The following is a 20,946-nucleotide window of genomic DNA, read 5'->3' as shown; positions in this document are numbered from 1 at the left end:
CTGATAGATTAGAATTTTGGGATAAAATCCCTAAAGTTGATGGGGCTATTTCTACTCTTACTAAACGTACTACTATTCCTACGGCGGATAGTACTTCCTTTAAGGATCCTTTAGACAGGAAGCTTGAATCCTTTCTAAGGAGAGCTTATTTATGTTCAGGTAATCTTCTTAGACCTGCTATTTCTTTGGCTGATGTTGCTGCAGCTTCAACTTTTTGGTTGGAGGCTTTAGCACAACAAGTATCAGACCATAATGCTTATATCATTGTTAAACTTCTTCAACATGCTAATAACTTTATTTGTGATGCCATTTTTGATATCATTAGAATTGATGTCAGATATATGTCTTTAGCTATTTTAGCTAGAAGAGCTTTATGGCTTAAATCTTGGAATGCAGATATGACTTCTAAGTCAACTTTACTTTCTCTTTCTTTCCAAGGTAATAAATTATTTGGTTCACAGTTGGATTCTATTATTTCAACTGTTACTGGGGGGAAGGGAACCTTTTTGCCTCAGGACAAAAAATCTAAGGGTAAATTCAGGGCTGCTAATCGTTTTCGTTCCATTCGTCAGAATAAAGGAACAGAAACCTGACCCTTCCCCTAAAGGAACGGTTTCCGTTTGGAAACCTTCTCCAGTCTGGAATAAATCCAAGCCTTTTAGAAAGTCAAAACCAGCTCCTAAGTCCGCATGAAGGTGCGGCCCTCATTCCAGCGCAGCTGGTAGGGGGCAGGTTACGATTTTTCAAAGATGTTTGGGATCAATTCGATTCACAGTCTTTGGATTCAGAACATTGTTTCTCAAGGGATACAGAATAGGTTTCAAGATAAGACCTCCTGTGAGAAGATTTTTTCTCTCTCGCATTCCAGTAAACCCAGTGAAGGCTCAGGCATTTCTGAAATGTGTTTTCAGATCTAGAGTTGGCTGGGGTAATTGTACCAGTTCCAGTTCTGGAACAGGGTCTGGGGTTTTACTCAAATCTATTCATTGTACCAAAGAAGGAGAATTCCTTCAGACCAGTTCTGGATCTAAAAATATTGAATCGTTATGTAAGAATACCAACATTCAAAATGGTGACTATAAGGACTATTCTGCCTTTTGTTCAGCAAGGGCATTATATGTCCACAATAGATTTACAGGATGCATATCTTCATATTCCAATTCATCCAGATCACTATCAGTTTCTGAGATTCTCTTTTCTAGACAAGCATTACCAGTTTGTTGCCCTTCCTTTGGCCTAGCAACAGCTCCAAGGATCTTTTCAAAGGTTCTCGGTGCCCTTCTCTCTGTAATCAGAGAACAGGGTATTGCGGTATTTCCTTATTTGGACGATATCTTGGTACTTGCTCAGTCTTTACATTCTGCAGAATCTCATACGAATCAACTTGTGTTGTTTCTTCAAAGACATGGTTGGAGGATCAATTTACCAAAGAGTTCCTTGATTCCTCAGACAAAGGTAACCTTTTTGGGCTTTCAAATAGATTCAGTGTCCATGACTTTGTCTCTAACAGAAAAGAGACGTTTGAAGTTGGTTTCAGCTTGTCGAAACCTTCAGTCTCAGTCATTCCCTTCGGTAGCTTTTTGCATGGAAATTCTAGGTCTCATGACTGCTGCATCGGACGCAATCCCCTTTGCTCGTTTTCACATGAGACCTCTTCAGCTTTGTATGCTGAACCAGTGGTGCAGGGATTATACAAGGATTTCACAAATAATATCCTTAAATCCCAATGTTCGGTCTCTCTCTGACTTGGTGGTTGGATCACCATCGTTTAATTCAAGGAGCCTCTTTTGTTCGTCCCAACCTGGACTGTGATCTCAACAGATGCGAGTCTTTCAGGTTGGGGAGCTGTATGGGGATCTCTGACAGCGCAGGGGGTTTGGGAATCTCAGGAGGCGAGATTACCAATCAACATTTTGGAACTCCGTGCGATTTTCAGAGCTCTTCAGTTCTGGCCTCTTCTGAAGAGAGAATCGTTTATTTGTTTTCAGACGGACAATGTCACAACCATGGCGTATGTCAATCATCAAGGTGGGACTCACAGTCCTCAAGCTATGAAAGAAGTATCTCGGATACTTCTATGGGCGGAATCCAGCTCCTGTCTAATTTCTGCGGTTCACATCCCAGGTGTAGACAATTGGGAAGCGGATTATCTCAGTCGCCAGACGTTACATCCGGGCGAATGGTCTCTTCACCCAGAGGTTTTTCTTCAGATTGTTCAAATCTGGGGACTTCCAGAAATAGATCTGATGGCCTCTCATCTAAACAAGAAACTTCCCAGGTATCTGTCCAGATCCAGGGATCCTCAGGCGGAAGCAGTGGACGCGTTGTCGCTTCCTTGGAATTATCATCCTGCCTGTGTCTTTCCGCCTCTAGTTCTTCTTCCAAGAGTGATTTCCAAAATCCTAATGGAACGTTCGTTTGTACTGCTGGTGGCTCCAGCATGGCCTCACAGGTTTTGGTATGCGGATCTCATTCGGATGGCCAGTTGCCAACCTTGGACACTTCCGTTAAGACCAGACCTTCTATCTCAAGGCCCGTTTTTCCATCAGGATCTCAAATCATTAAATTTGAAGGTATGGAAATTGAACGCTTGATTCTTAGTCATAGAGGTTTCTCTGACTCAGTAATTAATACTATGTTACAGGCTCGTAAATCTGTGTCTAGAAAGATTTATTATCGAGTCTGGAAGACTTACATTTCTTGGTGTTCTTCTCATAAGTTCTCCTGGCATTCTTTTAGAATTCCTAGAATTTTACAGTTTCTTCAGGATGGTTCTGGATAAAGGTTTGTCTGCAAGTTCCTTTGAAAGGACAAATTTCTGCTCTTTCTGTTCTTTTTCACAGAAAAGATTGCTAATCTTCCTGATATTCATTGTTTTGTACAGGCTTTGGTTCGTATCAAGCCTGTCATTAAGTCAATTTCTCCTCCTTGGAGTCTTAATTTGGTTCTGGGAGCTCTTACAAGGCTCCTCCGTTTGAACCTATGCATTCTCTAGGATATTAAATTACTTTCTTGGAAAAGTTTTGTTCCTTTTGGCCATCTCTTCTGCTAGAAGAGTTTCTGAGTTATCTGCTCTTTCTTGTGAATCTCCTTTTTCTGATTTTTCATCAGGATAAGGCAGGTGTTGCAGGACTTCATTTAAATTTTTACCTAAGGTTGTGAATTCTAACAACATTAGTAGAGAGATTGTTGTCCCTTCATTGTGTCCTAATCCTAAGAATTCTAAGGAGAGATCTTTACATTCTTTGGATGTAGTAAGAGCTTTGAAATATTATGTTGAAGCTACTAAGGATTTAGAAAGACTTCTAGTCTATTTGTTATCTTTTCTGGTTCTAGGAAAGGTCAGAAGGCTTCTGCCATTTCTTTGGCGTCTTGGTTAAAGTCTTTGATTCATCATGCTTATGTTGAGTCGGGTAGATCTCCGCCTCAAAGGATTACAGCTCATTCTACTAGGTCAGTTTCTACTTCCTGGGCTTTTAGGAATGAAGCTTCTGTTGATCAGATTTGCAAAGCAGCAACCTTGGTCTTCTTTGCATACTTTTACTAAATTCTACCATTTTGATGTGTTTTCTTCTTCTGAAGCAGTTTTTGGTAGAAAAGTACTTCAGGCAGCTGTTTCAGTTTGATTCTTCTGCTTATAATTTCAGTTTTTTTTCATTATAAGATTTAATCTTTGTTTTGGGTGTGGATTATTTTTCAGCGGAATTGGCTGTCTTTATTTTATCCCTCCCTCTCTAGTGACACATCTTGGGTATTATTATCCCATACGTCACTAGCTCATGGACTCTTGCTAATTACATGAAAAGAAAACATAATTTATGTAAGAACTTACCTGATAAATTCATTTCTTTCATATTAGCAAGAGTCCATCGAGACCCACCCTTTTTTGTGGTGATTTTGATTTTTTTGTATAAAGCACAACTATTCCAATTCCTTATTTTTATGCTTTCGCACTTTTTTCTCATCACCCCCACTTCTTGGCTATTCGTTAAACTGAATTGTGGGTGTGGTGAGGGGTGTATTTATAGGCATTTTGAGGTTGGGAAACTTTGCCCCTCCTGGTAGGAATGTATATCCCATACGTCACTAGCTCATGGACTCTTGCTAATATGAAAGAAATGAATTTATCAGGTAAGTTCTTACATAAATTATGTTTTTTTTGGTAGCATTCTAGGGATGGGCGAATAACCTTTTCAACTTCGAAAAAAATTAAATACATTTTAACACATTAGTCGTTTATTTAATGTAATATATGTTATAATTCTGTTTTGTTAATGTAATATTCAAAATTAAGAAATATTCGAAAATAGAGATACTTTTGAAGCAACATATTGTTATCTATTATGGGTATAATTTTTACATAAATTTACTAACACCACACAACTATTGAACCCAGCGCTACGGAATTTGGTGGCATCTATACAAATATAATGATAATAATAACTTCTGATAGTATTTGTGTAAATTGTGATATGACATTCAAAAGTTTGAATGTAATATTCAATCTAATAATGGACATTGTCGAAAACAAAAGCAACATTTTGAAATTGGAAAAAACATTTGATTACCGAATTTTATTCGATTTTCCATCTTATCAACATTCGATTGGTGCAAAACGAATGACCACAGAACTGTTCGTTCTACCAAACAAATTGCAAACGTTCAGGCACATTCGCCCATCCTATTGGATACCACCTAACATTCTCTACTTCCAATTTGGATTAATAGGCTCAGTATTGAGGTGGTATCCAGTAGATCCAGGGGTGCCTCATGAGTGGAATATAGGTCTTCTAAAGAGGTAGACAATGTTTTGTAGCTGGGTTTGGGTGTTGCCAGATTCGGGTCCTGACATTTGGATTGGTCCAGATTTCATTTTTAGGAGACCAGGACCTAAACAAACAGAGAAAAGTAGCATAGAAATCAGCAAAGTAGAGCTCCAATCCCATTATGGTTCCTATGTTTGATAAAACTAGTCAGGCTTTGATTTATATGAGGTTCTCTGGAGCAGATCTATCTGCATATGTGACTCTTCTAAAGTATTTTGTCTATTATCTGCAAAAAACTCCACAGATTTGTGCATACAGAGCGCTCTCATATATATCCTGTTTGCAGTTAGATTTTCTGCTGACACTGAGTTATTCTATCAGCCAAGGCCAAAGAACTCCCAATCTCCTAGAATGGACACAAGGGGCCTGACACTGGAGAAAAAGATTCATGGAAAATCATAGTGCAGGCAATTATTGTGTAACTAACATCCAAGGAACAGAACTCATATGTTCTCAATTTGAGTGTCTGAATGCTAAGGCACAGGGGGACCTTTACTATGAGTAAGGACTGTTATTAATACAGTAATAGATGTTATCTCCAGAAATCAATCTTGTAGCTGCTTAAAGCAGCAGATGGTTTTTGTGCTAATACTAAGAAGATAAAAAAATAATAGCTTTTAAATCAAAGCAGCACAATAGAACTGAATATTACCGGCTTCAAGAAGACAAAGTAAAGATTGCAACATAAAGTGTCAAATATATTAGAGTTCAACAAAGTGCTTCTGGGACACTTATTTTAGGATAGAGATTAAATGATACCAACTTCATAAATAGGGTGAGGAGTTGCTAGATCAGCTGTACGGGCGCTTTAGTGTTGATAGAGACCAGTTGGATAATGTATGTGTGTGTGTATATATATATATATATATGAATTTTAATATCATAATTTATCAAAAGTGACGTGAAATTTATGGCAAGTACATGAAGGAAAAACAACTGTTCATATCAAAATTCCTAAACCCAGAGTCACCCACAGTTGACCCCGTTTACTTCATGTATACTTTCGTTGGGATAATTTACAATTTTATATTGATCCCTTCCACAGGATTGCACTACTGGCATAATCTTTTCTAGTCACAGATGTTTATTGTGGCTATTCACATATGCTGCTCCTAATGGGCTCAACAGCTGTATTTATGTATGGACCAGTAGTGCATTGCTGGTCAGAAGCTGACTTTAACTATGTGTTTATATCTGCTATTTCTACAAAACTAAATTGGTTTTCACAGAACCATACCCATAAATGGCCAAAGCAATTAATATGTTTTTGCTTATGACTAATGTGTTTGAATACAGTTTTCTTCATTTAGCCAATAATATAATTTGGTCATAATCACTGGAAGTTACTCTATAAGATACTGTGTTTCACTATAAACATACCTTGTGTTATGCATATTAAAACTGTTTAAGAAAAGAAAACAACTTTATACACATATGTGATAAACATGGCCATTTATTGGAAAGGCTTATTAGTATTTTACGTCAGTAAATGCCCCATTGTAGCATTATCTTGATCCAAATATTATGTCACTTATTTACAGGTTTCTTTAAATCCTGCTTGAGCTATTAGTACTTAAATGTAAACCATACATTTGTTTATAGAAAATAGCTACAATAAGCCTCTAACATATTTTCCAACATTGGATTTTTCCAATCAGAAAACACTTTTTGAGCAGATTTTTTTATTTTTTTTATTTTTGTAGTTGTAACCATCTTGGCTTATTCAAATCACATTGTGGCCCATTTAAAGCAGCATTACTTGGCTGTTTGTTAATGTTTTTTCCCACATGATCAATCACAAAAAAATAAACCGAAATCACACCTATAAAACTTGTACAACACTTAATTACGGGCTTCAGAATGTTCATTTATGATTGTAATCAAGTATTTGGATGGATGTTTAAAAAAAATATATTATTGGTTTCATGAAAAATCCTTGTTCAATCACATTAAGCCATTATTATTATTAAAATACTGAATCAATAAGCGATTATGTTTTACGATTTTATTGACGACATATCGTTTGCTATTTTTGAAGGCCTGTAAAAACCCCAGTGAAAAGCCTGTAAAATCTTATCTCTTATAGTTTTTCATGAAATGACCCAGATTGTCTTGTTATATAGTATATCTACAGTACTTTGAGCAATACTCTTTTAATAGATTATAATAGCCTAGAAAAAGATGCAATGCGTTACAATGTTTTCACACAGCATTTCTGGTAATAGGAGCTTTAAAAGCCTCTTGAATTAGTCTAAAATTGCGCTTGTCCTATTCTCCCTAGAGAGGCCTAAAAGCAAGTCCTACGACCTGCAAATGCTGCAAATCGAATAGCTGTTTCTTCTCAATTTGCAGTATTTTAAAAACCTAGGGTGTAGGTTTAGTTTTTTAGCCGCTCTGCATGAGAGAGAGGCAGCTCGATTTCTACAAAAAAAGCAATAGTGGTTCATTGCCCCTTTAAGATATGCTCCGCCAAAGGGACCAAAATAAATGATGAATTAGTCAAGGTGGTTGTGTATACACATACATTCATTATTTGGATTTTAGTGCAAAAAAAAGTATTTTATGATGGACTGGAACAGCACTGGTTAAAGGAATATGAACCCCAAAATGTATCTTTAATGATTTAGATAGAGCATACAATTTTAAACAACTTTCTAATTGACTTCTATTATCAAGTTTTCTTTGTTCTCTTGGTATCCTTTGTTTGAAACGCAGGGATGTGCGCTTATGAGCCTGCCTATTTCTGGAGCACTATGCGGCAGCAGTTTTGCAAGAATGTTATCTATTTGCAAGAGCACAAGATAGCAGCACTATTTCCTGCCATTTAGTGCTCCAAATGTCTAACTAGGTATCTCCTCAACAAAGGACTATCATAAAGAATGAAGCAATTTTGATAATAGAAGTATATTGTAAACTTTTTAAAGCTCTGTCGGAATCACAAAAGAACATATTTGGATTTCATATCCCTTTAAGGATCTAAGTACAAAGTATCTTACATGTTTTTTACAGTGCAAAGAAAAAAACATTTGGAAAATTATATGAAAAACCTGTTATTTTTATGGGTTAGTTTTGAAATTGAAAAACATTGTGGAATTCCATACTCCTAATTGTTTGGAGTATATCCCTTTAATATTTCAAGTGAATTGAAACACTAAATTAAAAGATTACTTAAAATGATACATTTAAAGATGTGATTAGCCAGATAATAATATTCAGATTATTTTTTGGTAATGTTAGATGTTTAACTATCAAAAAAACAATATAACGTTTTAGTGTCTTTTAGTAATGGACACAGCCATTTTGTAACTTAGATTTCCTTCCTCAACTGAATATACCAGAGTTAAGTCTAGAGTCTTCAATTCTAACACAGTTGGAAAACCCACAAATTTTCAGTTTTAAATTACAGAAATAGAAATAAAATAAGTAATGAAAATAAATTGCAAATATGTGTTTACTATATACAGTATAATTGTGTTATATTACAATCTCAGAGTGTTTAAAGGGCCACTACATACAGTACAATTAAATAATTGATAAATACACAATAAAAAGACAATGCAATAGCCCTTAATTTGAATTTGAAATTAGTAGTAGAAAAATTTAGGGCAAATTTCAAAGTTAATACAATCCCCCCCCCCCTCTCCCATATCATGTGACAGCCATCAGCCAATCACAAAATTAATTTACATATATAATGTGCACTTTTACACATGCTTAGTAGGAGCTGAAGCCTCACAAAGTGTGCATATAAACGTAATGTTGAACATTTTGATAATGGAAGTATACTGGAAAGTAGTTTTTTTATTGCATCCTCCTTCTGAATCATGAAACTTTAATTTTGAGTTTAATGTTCCTTTAATGTTTCATTGATACAGATAAAAAAGAATCAATATCAAGGATTCAATAAGCATAGAGGCGTTTTTTCCAGACAGAAAAAAATATTCCTATTATTTTATTAGAATCTTCTCCGTACATTGGAGAATAATTTGCATTATTTATTATTATTTATGGCTGGAGAAACCACTCTGTGCTCAAAATATTTCAAACAAATTATTGTGGTACAATGAGAGCTATTTTCAATTTTTTATTGAAGGCTCTTCTTTCTTGAGACAAGCAATTAATAGTTTATACCATTTCTTTAAAAAAAAAAAAAAAAAAAAAAAAAAAGTGAAATTGAAAAGTGAGTTTTAATTGGAACTCGTTTAGTGAAATCCGATTTCTTTTGCGCTCAGGCTTAGCTCAAACTCCCAGTCTGCACTAATTAAATGAGTATTTCTTTTGGCATCACCCGTAGAAGCCTCAGGAAATACAGTGCGTGTCTTAAGGCAGGATTTAGGGAGAAGGTTTCTCATGCACTATCAAGAATGTTAGAAAGCAAACCAAAAGGGATTTAGCTAATTTGTATTTCTTGGAGAGAAAAAAATGAACTGGTAACTTCTAAAATTGGAGCGATTTACACTGAGTGAAGCAAAATAACTATTCTTTATTTGTTAGTGGTCCTCATGAAACAAAAATAGTTACTCATATTGAGAAAATCTAGCAAATTATTATTTTTTCTTTTCTGGAATATGTTTAATATTTTTTAAAAATTGAAAACACATTTAACATGTCACTGCCATTGCATCATATTGTTGTTATTGGGCTTATCCAATGTGTTCATCTATCTCCCAGTAGTTCATTGCTGCTCCTTTAACAAACGATACCAAGAGTATAAAGGAAATCTGAAAATAGATGTAAATTGGAAAGTTGTTTAAAATGTATGCTTTGGGGTAGATTTATTAAATGTTGGGCGGACATGATCCGCTGTAGAAGATCTGTCCTCCCGACTTCGCTAAATGCCGCTGTCTGCATTTAACATTGCAACAAGCATTTCTAGTAAAATGCTGATGCAACGCTACCCCCCCTGCACATTCACGGCCGAATCGGCCTCTAGCAGGGGGTGTCAATCATCCCGATCGTATCCGATCAGGATGATTGCTGTCCGCCACCTCAGAAGTGTGGCAGATGAGTTAAGGGAGCAGCGGTCTTATGAGTGGGACCTGAAACTTCGGGGTAGATTGCAGGGCATCGCTGCTTGATAAATCTACTCCCTTGTCTTAATCATGAAAGAAACATTTGGGGGTTTATATCCCTTTAATGTATTTAATGTATTAAAATGGGGCCTTAATTTTGCTTGTATGTAAAAATTGTGCTTGTCCCACTCTCACTAGAGAGGGACCAAAGAAAAAAAAACAATTGTGTAACCTATGTATTCTTCAAACTAACTACCTAAACCAGCTGTTTGCTTTGCAGCATTTTGAAGAATACCTAGTTACACAATTTGTTGTATCTTTCGTTTGGTCTGTCTAGTGAGAGTGTTGGACAAGTACTATTACTACACAAGAAAGAGGGTGGGTTTCACCTGTATAATAGGGTTACCAAACTGGTATTCTACTGACATGGACAACATTTTTAAGGTTCAGGTCAATGTAGGAAATAAAAATATAAAACAGAATAAATATGTTACAATGTAATGATGAAGAAATGATCATTTATTATTAGTGCTAGGAACATTATTTTCTGAGTTATACTGTTTATTTATTTATGCTAATGTTGCTAATAGCACAGGTGAGTATTTTTGACAAGAAAGGTGGCAATCCTAACTTCATATACAACTCAAATTTTTTTACCTAATAAGAAGTGTAGAACTACTTTTTTTTAACAACAAATTGGTAATGTCTTTTTTTCTGAGTCACACAAAATCTTCTTGAAGGACCAGATGTGGCCTACGGCTGTATCTTTTATGGCCCTGCGTTAACCGTTACACAAGTCACTGTCATTAGATCACCTTTTATCACTACATATGCACTGATCCCCTTAACCATAAACTTTTACCACTTTTCTCCATCATAGGACTGACCTTTTAACCTGTTTAATATGCTGCGAAAATTAAGTATCTTTGCTCATATTAAGCAGCATTCAAAAGGGTGCCAGTTTGCATGTAAAGGTATTTAAACTTCTGGTTTGTTATTAAATGTGCTCTGTAAGACCTGCCACGTATATGCATAGTAACACACTATTTATACAAGAACATAGCAACTGAACATTGGGTTTTATATCATATTGTTCAGCAGAAACACTAAAGGCACTGTGAGGTAACAGCATTCACATTGCCATTTAAAACAATAAAGACTAATATATTTTTGAGGCCTTATTAGTTTGGAAGATCCGCACAAATAAAAAGATTATAGAAAACCACCACAAAAGAATTATAGATCCTAGCATTTATAACTTGGATACAGGGGGGCATATGAAGGGTATCATTGTATAGTCTTTTTTATTGTTTAAAAAGATAGATAATGGGCGAAATTAATAAAGTTGCGAGATGCAGCTTTTATAGCTTTATATAGCTTCGATGCTTGCTCACATAAGCGAGGCCTACAGCCGATTGTTAGGAAACAGGCAGTCATTAGACTGCTGCTTCCTAACCTACACTCCAACTCTGAGTTGGTGGACCAAAATCACCCCGGACAAGTCAGACCGTGGTGATTGGCATCCTCTGCTGGCACGCGATTGGCCGCATGGTAGCAGCTCCTGGTGCAATGATAAATGCAGTAGCTGCGATACCGGGGCGGACAGGTTTGCTGGAGTGATCCTTGTCCGCCAGAGCTTCTTAAATGTTGGCCAATGCCTTTACTACCCATTCCTTAGTTTTTGCATAACCAACTTTCTTATATTAATATACGTTGATAAACCTCTAATATTGCCTGCTTCTAAGCGACTGCAGGCTAACCCCTTATCTAAGGTTCGTTTTTTAAAGCTTGTTACAACCTTGCACTACAGCCAGAGAGTGTTAGTTCGGGTGTGTCCCCATATAGATACATTGTGCTCACTCCCAGGAAAATAATAGGTTCACAAGAACCAGCACTACCTGGTTAAAATGCAAGATTGTAAAAAGCTTAAAAAAGCAATTAGATAAGGGGCAGTCTTCAGGAGTTTTAGATACAGGTAATCTTAGGGTTATAAAGCATGTTAATATAACAGCGTTGGATATGCAAAACTGGGGAATGGGGTAATAAAGGGGATATCTATTTTTTTTAACAATAACAATTTTCAAGTAGGCTGTCCCTTTAAAGGGACATTTCATTTAAAAAATTAAAGGTTCTATATTGTAGGAGCAGGTTGTTTTTTTATTTGTCATCCTACCAGTTTGTTTTAGTGGTATTAGAAGATGATGCTGACAAATCAGCCATCTAGCAGCAAGTAGCATGGGTCCACTGCAGCTATTGAGTGGGCTAATGCGTGCCATATCCTTTTTATGGCATCTCACAAGGTGTGCACTGGGTTTCCAGTTGAACAACGAGGACAAAATTAAGTTATAAGGACATATAAAGGAAAATGTATCAAACTGCAGACAAGTTCTCAAGAAGATGCGGCATTCCATGGTGAAATTTAGCACAGAATCAAGAGTTATCTTGTGCAATGCTGCCCCGCTGCTTTTGTGTAACCAATTGTGCAAGAGTAAAGCATATAAAACACCCCGAACCAAGTGACTATCAGGTGATTGATCTTGCCACTACTGAGGTGGCAAAGAGGCTAAAGAAGCCCCGCTTTGCTTATTAAATGTTAGCCGTGCACTGCATATGCTTCAAAGGCTGTGAAAAAGTTCCACATAGTGCAGTTTATTTTTATGTTCAAAATTGACAGTAAATAGTGTATTTCAGTATTAAAAAAAATGATTAAAAAAACAACTACATTCACTTAAAGTGAAGGTCCATTTTGATGTATTAGTGCCCGGATTTTAAATAAACCTATTAAAAAACAAGGGCACTTTAATTCATCAAATTTGACATTTCACTGTTTTCTTCAAAAACGTACCTTTTAATCCTGGCAGCCGCTCCAGCACTTCCTCCGGCCCGTCGCAAGCCATCTTTGCGGGTCCAAAATGACGAATCTGGCTTCCTCCAATCAGAGCGTTGCATCAGGCCAAGATTTCCCCGGGGGGAAGCTGTGATTGGAGGAAGCCTGATTCGTCATTTCTGACGTCTGCAGAGGCTTCCGACGGACGAGGGAATCGCTGGAGCTGCATTCAGGATTAAAAGGTAAGTTTTTAAAGAAAACTAGTGAAATGTCAATTTTGATGAATTAAAGTGCCCTTGTTTTTAATAGGATTATTAAAAACTGGGCACTAATTCATCAAAATAGACCTTCACTTTAAATACAATAGAGGTTGCTATTTTAAAAAGTTGAATGTAATTCCTGCTTTTTTTTTAAATTTATTTATTTTCTATGGCATTGTCATCCATAACAAACAAATAATTTAATTGGTTAAACAAAACAGTTTCCCATATTGATCTCAAATTGATCCCTAGGGCACATGAATAGTAAAGGTTCATTCCATTCTTCTTTTTTCCCCTGTGTATAATTTAGGACTCGGATTTTAGGACAAACCGAAAAAAACGTATTCATTCAAAGTCATTTTCCATCCATTCAGACACATGATTAGCTTACTAAGGAACAAAAAAACAATTTAGCTACAATTTTATGTTATATTTTATAACCACAATGTGACAAAACATTTGACTGAACAAGAGAATGAGTTATTCTTACAAAAGTATAATTTTTCCCTTATTCAAATATTCAATTACTATGCACTTTCATAAAATTCAACTTACTGCTGAAATCCCAGTTTTAAACCTAACTGTAGCCGCAGCAGTGGGGTTAAACCAGTTACCATTGTGATATCTGGATGAATTCACAGTCATTCAGGAATAGTTTGGCTCAGACTGTTTCCATGTACACCATCCAATATTTTTTTTTAATATATGTATTTTTTGGAACGTATAAAAAGTGAGATTATTTTAGGTCTAGAGAAAGAAAGTATCAGGCCACAGCTGAAGCAACAACCTGTTTTTAAAACCCTTGGGGTCTTTTTTTTTCATCCTTACAAACCTTATGTTCTTTTTCCACTGACTATCGACCTTGGGAGTTTCCTAATAATGAAATATTTCAGAGCGCATTCCCCATAAATACGTGCATACTTGTTTTTAGGGGGATCAGGCCTTGCCCGAAAAAAAATGTACCGAGCTTTTATTTCGACATATGTAAAAAAGCACTAAGCAATGTACTAAGGTAACTCTCAGGCAAAAAACAAACTATTTTCTTAATGGTGAAGTGGTAATTGTAAATGGGGATTAGTTTTCCATACATTAAAAAAATATAAAATCAGGCATACATTTTGCTTCAGTACTATTACAAGTGTATATTTTTGATGTAATGATGTTGACATACTGAAGAGTTGCTAAATATTGAGGTATAGTTACCCTTAAACTATTACATTTTACGTAAACACATGAGCAGAGATTTCCAGGATTTTATAAAATGCCATCACAAAAAAAAAACATAAACAAATTTTTTGCTCTCATAGCATGTTTCTGGGTCCTTTTTATATATCACTGACTCAAAACCAAAGCCAAAACCACATAAAAATAGAAAACATGGAATCTACTTTTGTTTACAAATCTCATCAAATAAAAAAAAATCAACCACAAAAAACTAAAAGAAAACAAAACAAAAAATAGCTTTATATAAACAAACAAATATGACTTTCAGGCATTTATTAAAGGGACACGAAACCCAATTTTTTTCTTTCATGATTTAGAAAGAGCATGCAATTTTAAACAACTTTCTAATTTACTTCTATTATCTAATTTGCCTCATTCTCTTGATATACTTTGCTAAAAAGCATATCTAGATAGGCTCAGTAACTTCTGATTGCTGGCTGCACATAGATGCCTCATGTGATTGGCTCACCCATGTGCATGGCTGTTTCTTCGATAAAGGATATATAAAGAATGAAGCAAATTAGATAATAGAAGTAAATTGAAATGTTGCTTAAAATTGTATTCTCTACCTGAATCATGAAAGAAAAAATGTGGGTTTAGTGTCTCTTTAAGGAGATTTGTTTAATTAAGTTCAGGAAAGGCTTTATATAAAATCTTATACAAGAACAAAAGTAAACGAGTTTTAATTCAAAATAGTATGATATGTATTGGACACACATCAGTTTCAGATAACGTCAGTGTAAACAAATCTGAAGCCAAAATTATTAACATACAGTGGAGTTCTTACTACCAGATGCGGTCTTATAATTTCTCGTTAGCTGTCCAGCATCTCTTCAGTTGGTCTGTATTTGGATTGTAATATTCCCTACATTAAGGTCCATCTTCAACAAATTTTGTTTTCTCTACTTGCAAACTTTATTAAGAATAATTTTGCCCAACTACATATATCTATTATAATGGATGGAAAGAGAGCTAGAGAGACAGATAATAGATTACAAATAAATAGATAGCTAAATAGCTAGATAGATAGATAGATAGATAGATAGATGATAGTTAGACAGACACAGACAGACAGACAGACAGACAGACAGACAGACAGATAGATAGATAGATAGATAGATAGATAGATAGATAGATAGATAGTAATAGAATGTGAAATTTATTACTTACTAACCCAGAATCCACTAAAAACGCCTAGATATGAAAGGCACAGTCAAATAACAACTGCATCTAATCTTCCTACTCACCTTGACATTGCCTTTAAGGTGAAAGAAGCTAGATTGATAACTTTAAATGAAAGAATTATGTTTTTCCTTAGAGAGTAGAAAGTTTTATTGCATACTCTGCTGGGGGCCAGAAGTTGGCTTTATTTTTACAGCTCTATTCCACATTTCAGAACATTCCTGGGGTCAGAAAATAAATTACAGCTTTGCCTTGTAATTGATAACATAAAGGAATTCTTCTAGATGTACCCCTAAGTGCTGGCTGTCTCTGGACCCCAGGAGAGGAGAAGATCTGTCTCAGAAAGGGATTTCCCAGTCTGAGAGGGAGGTAGTTTTAACACTCACCTACACAAAAGATGGAGAATTGGTTGATGTAAAATCAAACCAAGGATTTCTGGCTACATTTTAACTCACAGTGATACAGCATGCTAACTAAGAATTGTACTACAGGTTCAAAATATACCCAGATAAGGAATTCTAAAATCCCATTACATTGCTTGCCTCGCCAACAAAAGCTATGATTTAAAAAATAAATAAAAAAAATAAAGTCTAGGTTTTTGTGACAAATCTTATAGTTTGTTTATATCACTATCTATAATTACATGGGAAGTTATTAAATATATATGACTCAAAAATCTTTGTGCCATGTATTGTTTGATAATGCAAAAGCTCTCTCAATACAGAAATAAATGGATAATATGTTAATTTAGTAATAATAGGGCTAAAGAGTAGACATTTTGGCTATTATGGTTCAAGTATAAAAGGGAAACCTCATCAACGAAATCTTGCTTTTGTTGTTGAACTAATTTATGGTGGTTATTACAATAATTGACAAAAATAATAAAAGATTATGTTTAAAGGGAGGCTAAAATCAAAATTAAATGTTCATATTATTAGCGCTGCAGAATCTGTTGGCACAAATAACTGATAATTATAACTGATAATAATGATATAGAGCAAAAATAACAAAAGATTAGGGGCCAGATTACAAGTGGAGTGCTATTTAACGCTACCACTCAAGCATTAGCTGAGCTAGAAGTACCCTTTTTGCAAGCGTTGGGTTACGCTCGTATTACGAGTTGAAAGTAAATTGTTTTAGCTTGCGCACTATCCTGACGCGCGTAAAATGCATAACGTACAATATTGCGCTCGCGATAACCTATAGAAGTCAATGGAGCAAAAAAGTGGAAAAAAAACCTACTCAAGGTCAAAAAAGTGCGCTAAACCAACATGAAAATATGAATATTTCACATTCCAATGTTCTTCACATAGCAGAATATGTTCTATGTATTTCTAAATATATATATATGATTTTTTCACATTTATACACATATAATATATATATATATATATATATATTATATATATATATATATACACATGATTATATATAGGTATATATATATACAGATATACTTTAGGAATATCTATTTAGAAATACATAGAACATATTCTACTATGTGCAGAACATTGGAATGTGAAATATTTACAGGTAAATATACAAATAACACATTATTAAAATTGAATATTTGCATAAATGTGATTTTATAGCTTTTTCATCTACTTAAATGCAAAGGAGTCCAATGCATTTCTATATATGTCTTCATATTTATTTAGGTGTTTATATGTGTTATATGTCTGTTAATACATATATACCACTCATATAAATACATTAAATTCAATGTACACATATATAGACATAAAAATATACATAATTCAGGTCACATATTTAGACATAGTAAAGCCCTTTGCCTGCCTTTATAATTTATTTTGTGCAAAATTTTTTTAAAATATTTTTTATATAGATGCTGTTATTATGATTGTAACTGAACTTTTTTAATGCATTTTTTATGTGCTTTGTTCAACTTTATTGTTTTGCTAAACAGTTACATAATGGCATATGATATTGTTGTTTACACTTGATACTATCACCTCACCAAACTGTACCATTTTAAAGATGCAAATATTCCAAAATCCAAACTATATTGAAATCCAAACTGTTTCCGGTCCAGAGCAGTTTTGATAAAAGGGTTTTCTACCTGCATTAGGCCATTTAGCAATTGCATGTCTCTGAGTAAATTTACAACAAGCAGAAATTATGTAAGGGAGTCAATATACAGGAGCATTATTTTTAGGCAGGGATGTGAAACACTTTGACATTGTAATTTAAAATGCTTAATTATGTGTAGTAAAAAAACAACTTTGCAGTATACTTTTTCTTTTGTATCACTTTTCCTTTAAAGGGACACTAAACCCAATTTTTTGATGATTCAGACAGAGCATGCAATTTTAAGCACCTTTCTAATTTACTCCTCTTTTTTGTTTTTTCGTTCTCTTGGTATCTTTATTTGAAAAGCAGGAATAAAGGCTGAGGAGCCGGCCCCATTTTAGGTTAGGCACCTGGATAGCGCTTGCTGATTGGTGGCTAAATGTAGCCCCCAATCAGCATGCGTTATCCAGGGTGCTGAGCTAAGCTTTTATTCTCACTTTTTCAAAAGATACCAAGTAAACGAAGAAAAAAATGATAATAGGAGTAAAGTAGAAAGTTGCTTAAAATTGCATGCTCTTTCTGAATCATAAAATAAAACACGTGGGTTTAGTTTCACTGCATGAGAACGTGGCTCCCATTGGAGCTTATGGAAAAGCGATTCTTCATTCGCATTGCACCAAACTCGTATTACCAGCGCACATTTGCGTAGGCTGGTATTACAAAGTGGAGCCGAAATATCGCTTTAACAAAAGCAATATTGTGTGCTCATTTGTAATCTGGCTCTTAGTATGTAGAATGTATTTATAAGGAATTAGATTTTGTTTTATTTTGCTTTAGGTGTACTTGCGCATCCTGCTAATATCAGAATAATGAGGCTTTTCATATCTGAAGCACTTTAATAATATATTTTGAAATACAATCGTGCCTTTAGTATATTTAAGCCTAGGTGGGGACTCTCACCTTAGTACATTAATGTCATTTTACATTCTAAGAGTGATTGTGTGGTTGTCTCATTTCAGCCATGCCTATTTATTCTTTCTCCAGTTTGTAAATTGCAACGTGAGGTGTATGAATGGAGGGAAACTGTAATGAAGATTCTTGTACATGCCAGAAAGGATATACTGGGACTCACTGTGGGTCAGCGTAAGTATATACATCTCCTTCACTATATGCATTTTAAATTATAGTCAATAGAATCAGAAGAAAAATATGTTTACTTCACATGTGCTAGAGATATCCTCAAAATCTGGCCTGTTAGGGAGGCCTGTGGACATGTTTGAGATAGAGCAATCAACTTTCTAATTTAGTTTCAATTATATTTTTTCTTTGTTCTCTTGGTATCTTTTGTTGAAGAGCAGGGAAGTATGCATAGGAGTTGCCCATTTTTGAGGCATTAATATGGGCAGAAGTAGAGTTTGCAAGAATGTTATGCAATTTGCAAGAGCACATAGATAGCAGCGCTATTTCCTGCCATGTAGTGCTTTCAGAGCCCTACCTACGGTATCTTCTTCAACACAGAATATAATGGGAAGAAAAGCAAACTTGATAATAGGAAGTAAAATTGATTTTTTTTTTTTGTTTTTTTAAATGCTGCTCTGCTCTGTCTGAATCTCACCACATTTTTGGGGTTTACTATCCTTTAATTAAGGTCCTTACACAACTCTACCTCGGTGTGTCTCTCCAGTTTCAGTCCTCAGGGCACAATACAAGCCACAATTTCAGGATTACCTTGGGGGTGAGTGAGCATATTAATACTCTGGTTACTGTCCCCTTTTACCCAGTACAATCAGGCATATATTTTATTTTTTAACTTGTTTTACCTATTATTCAGTTAAAATTCAAAAGAAACACTCTGAACCATTTTATTCATTCAAACTGTAATAATTATTAATATCCGTTATAATACTTAAACTTTAGAAATATTACACCCTAAAGGAGTGCTTATTTTCCAATATACAAATAGTTGATTTTAAAGGGACAGTTTACCCAAACATGTTCTCCCCTATACTTTGTTTCCAATGATACATTTTGCCTCTTGGAGTGTAATTAAATTGTTTACAAGTAGCTCATTTACCTTTATTTTGGCATTTGAAATAGCTTGTCAATAGCCTATACTTATGTATAGAAGCTTTACAGTATAGGTTGGGATACCACAGGGCTAAATCAGCTATGTAAACCCAGCTATCAGAAGACATTACACTCCCACTGGGAGTCTATGGAGAGTTAAAGGGACACTGAACCCAATTTTTTTTTCATTCATGATTCAGATAGAGCAAGCAATTTTAAGCAACTTTCTAATTACTCCTATTATCAATTTTTATTCGTTGCTCTCTATAATTGAAAAAGCAGTACTGTAAGCTTTAGAGCCAGCCCATTTTTGTGTTCAGAATGATGGATAGCACTTGTTTATTGGTGGGTGAATTTATCCACCAATCAGCAAGCACAACCCAGGTTGTTTGCCAAAAATGGGCCGGCATCTAAACTTACATTCTTGCTTTTCAAAATAAAGATACAAGAGAATGAAGGACAATTTGATAATAGGAGAAAATTAGAAAGTTGCTTAAATGTCATGCTCTATCTGAATCACGAAGGAAAAATAAATTGGGTTCAGTGTCCCTTTAAGTAATAAAATGTTAATTCTCCATTGTATTGGGGTTTTGGTTTACAAATATATATAAGATAAGAAGCATGTAAAATAATGGGATCTGATTTTACCTGCAAGTTCAACCCATTTTACTAGGTTGCGGTTTCAAAGCACAAATCTAGCTAGTTTATATTATTAAATATCCTGAGCATGCAATTTCTCATGCATTTTATACTCTGCAGCTGGTATAACAAGTCATTGGAAATACATTAAGGGAAAAAACATTTTACAGTATACTGTCCCTTTAAGTACGCCACAAGATGGTCACTGCAATTGTTACCAGTAAACCTCCAAATCTCATACTTAAAGGGACATAAAATCCCAATGTTTTCTTCCATGATTCAGATACAGCATACAATTTTAAACAACGTTCTAGTTTACTTCTATTATCAAATTTTCTTCTTTTTTATCCTTTGTTGAAAAGCAGGAAGGTAAGCTCAGGAGTGTGCACGTGTCTGCAGCATTATATGGAATCAGTTTTGTAGCAATGTTATACATTAGAAAGAGCACTAGATGGCAGCACTATTTCCTATCATGTATTGCTTCAGGCATGTGCACACTATGGGGTCAATTTATCAAGCTCCGTAAAGGACCGCTGCTCCATAACTTGTCTGTCTGCTCTGAGGCGGCGGACAGAAATCAATCCGATCGAATACGATCGGGTTTGATTGGCACCCCCTGCTAGTGGCTGTTTTGCCGCAAATCTGCAGGCGGGCCGTTATGGTGTCTGCATTTCTCGGTGTGCGTGTGGACATGATATGCTACAATGTATATAATAAATATACCCGTCCCCAATCTATCTAGAGATCTCTTCAACAAAGAACAACAAGAGAATAAAGCACATTTGATAATAGAAGTAAATTGAAAGGGCATTTAACACCCTCTTGCTTTAGAGTAAAAATTTCTTCTTTGTCCACGCTCCCTAGAGAGACCAAAAAGT

The 20,946-nt window shown here is 35.1% G+C and overlaps 1 protein-coding gene across 1 annotated transcript in view; it reads left to right on the top strand.

Annotated features, from left to right (window-relative positions):
* LOC128649647 (fibrillin-2-like) overlaps window positions 1–18,499 on the top strand; it is a 77,351-nt gene extending 58,852 nt beyond the window's left edge. The window contains exon 5 of the mRNA XM_053703018.1: window positions 18,408–18,499. Within this exon, the coding sequence (XP_053558993.1) occupies window positions 18,408–18,451 (44 nt within the window). The 3' untranslated portion in view covers window positions 18,452–18,499. The remainder of the gene's footprint in view (window positions 1–18,407) is intronic.
* The last annotated feature ends 2,447 nt before the right edge of the window (window positions 18,500–20,946 follow it).

The sequence above is a fragment of the Bombina bombina genome, chromosome 2, assembly GCF_027579735.1.
Source record: "Bombina bombina isolate aBomBom1 chromosome 2, aBomBom1.pri, whole genome shotgun sequence".
In the NCBI taxonomy this organism is placed as follows: Eukaryota; Metazoa; Chordata; class Amphibia; order Anura; family Bombinatoridae; genus Bombina; species Bombina bombina.
The sequence above is the reverse complement of the archived record's forward strand: the minus strand, read 5'-3'. Positions and strand labels throughout refer to the sequence as shown.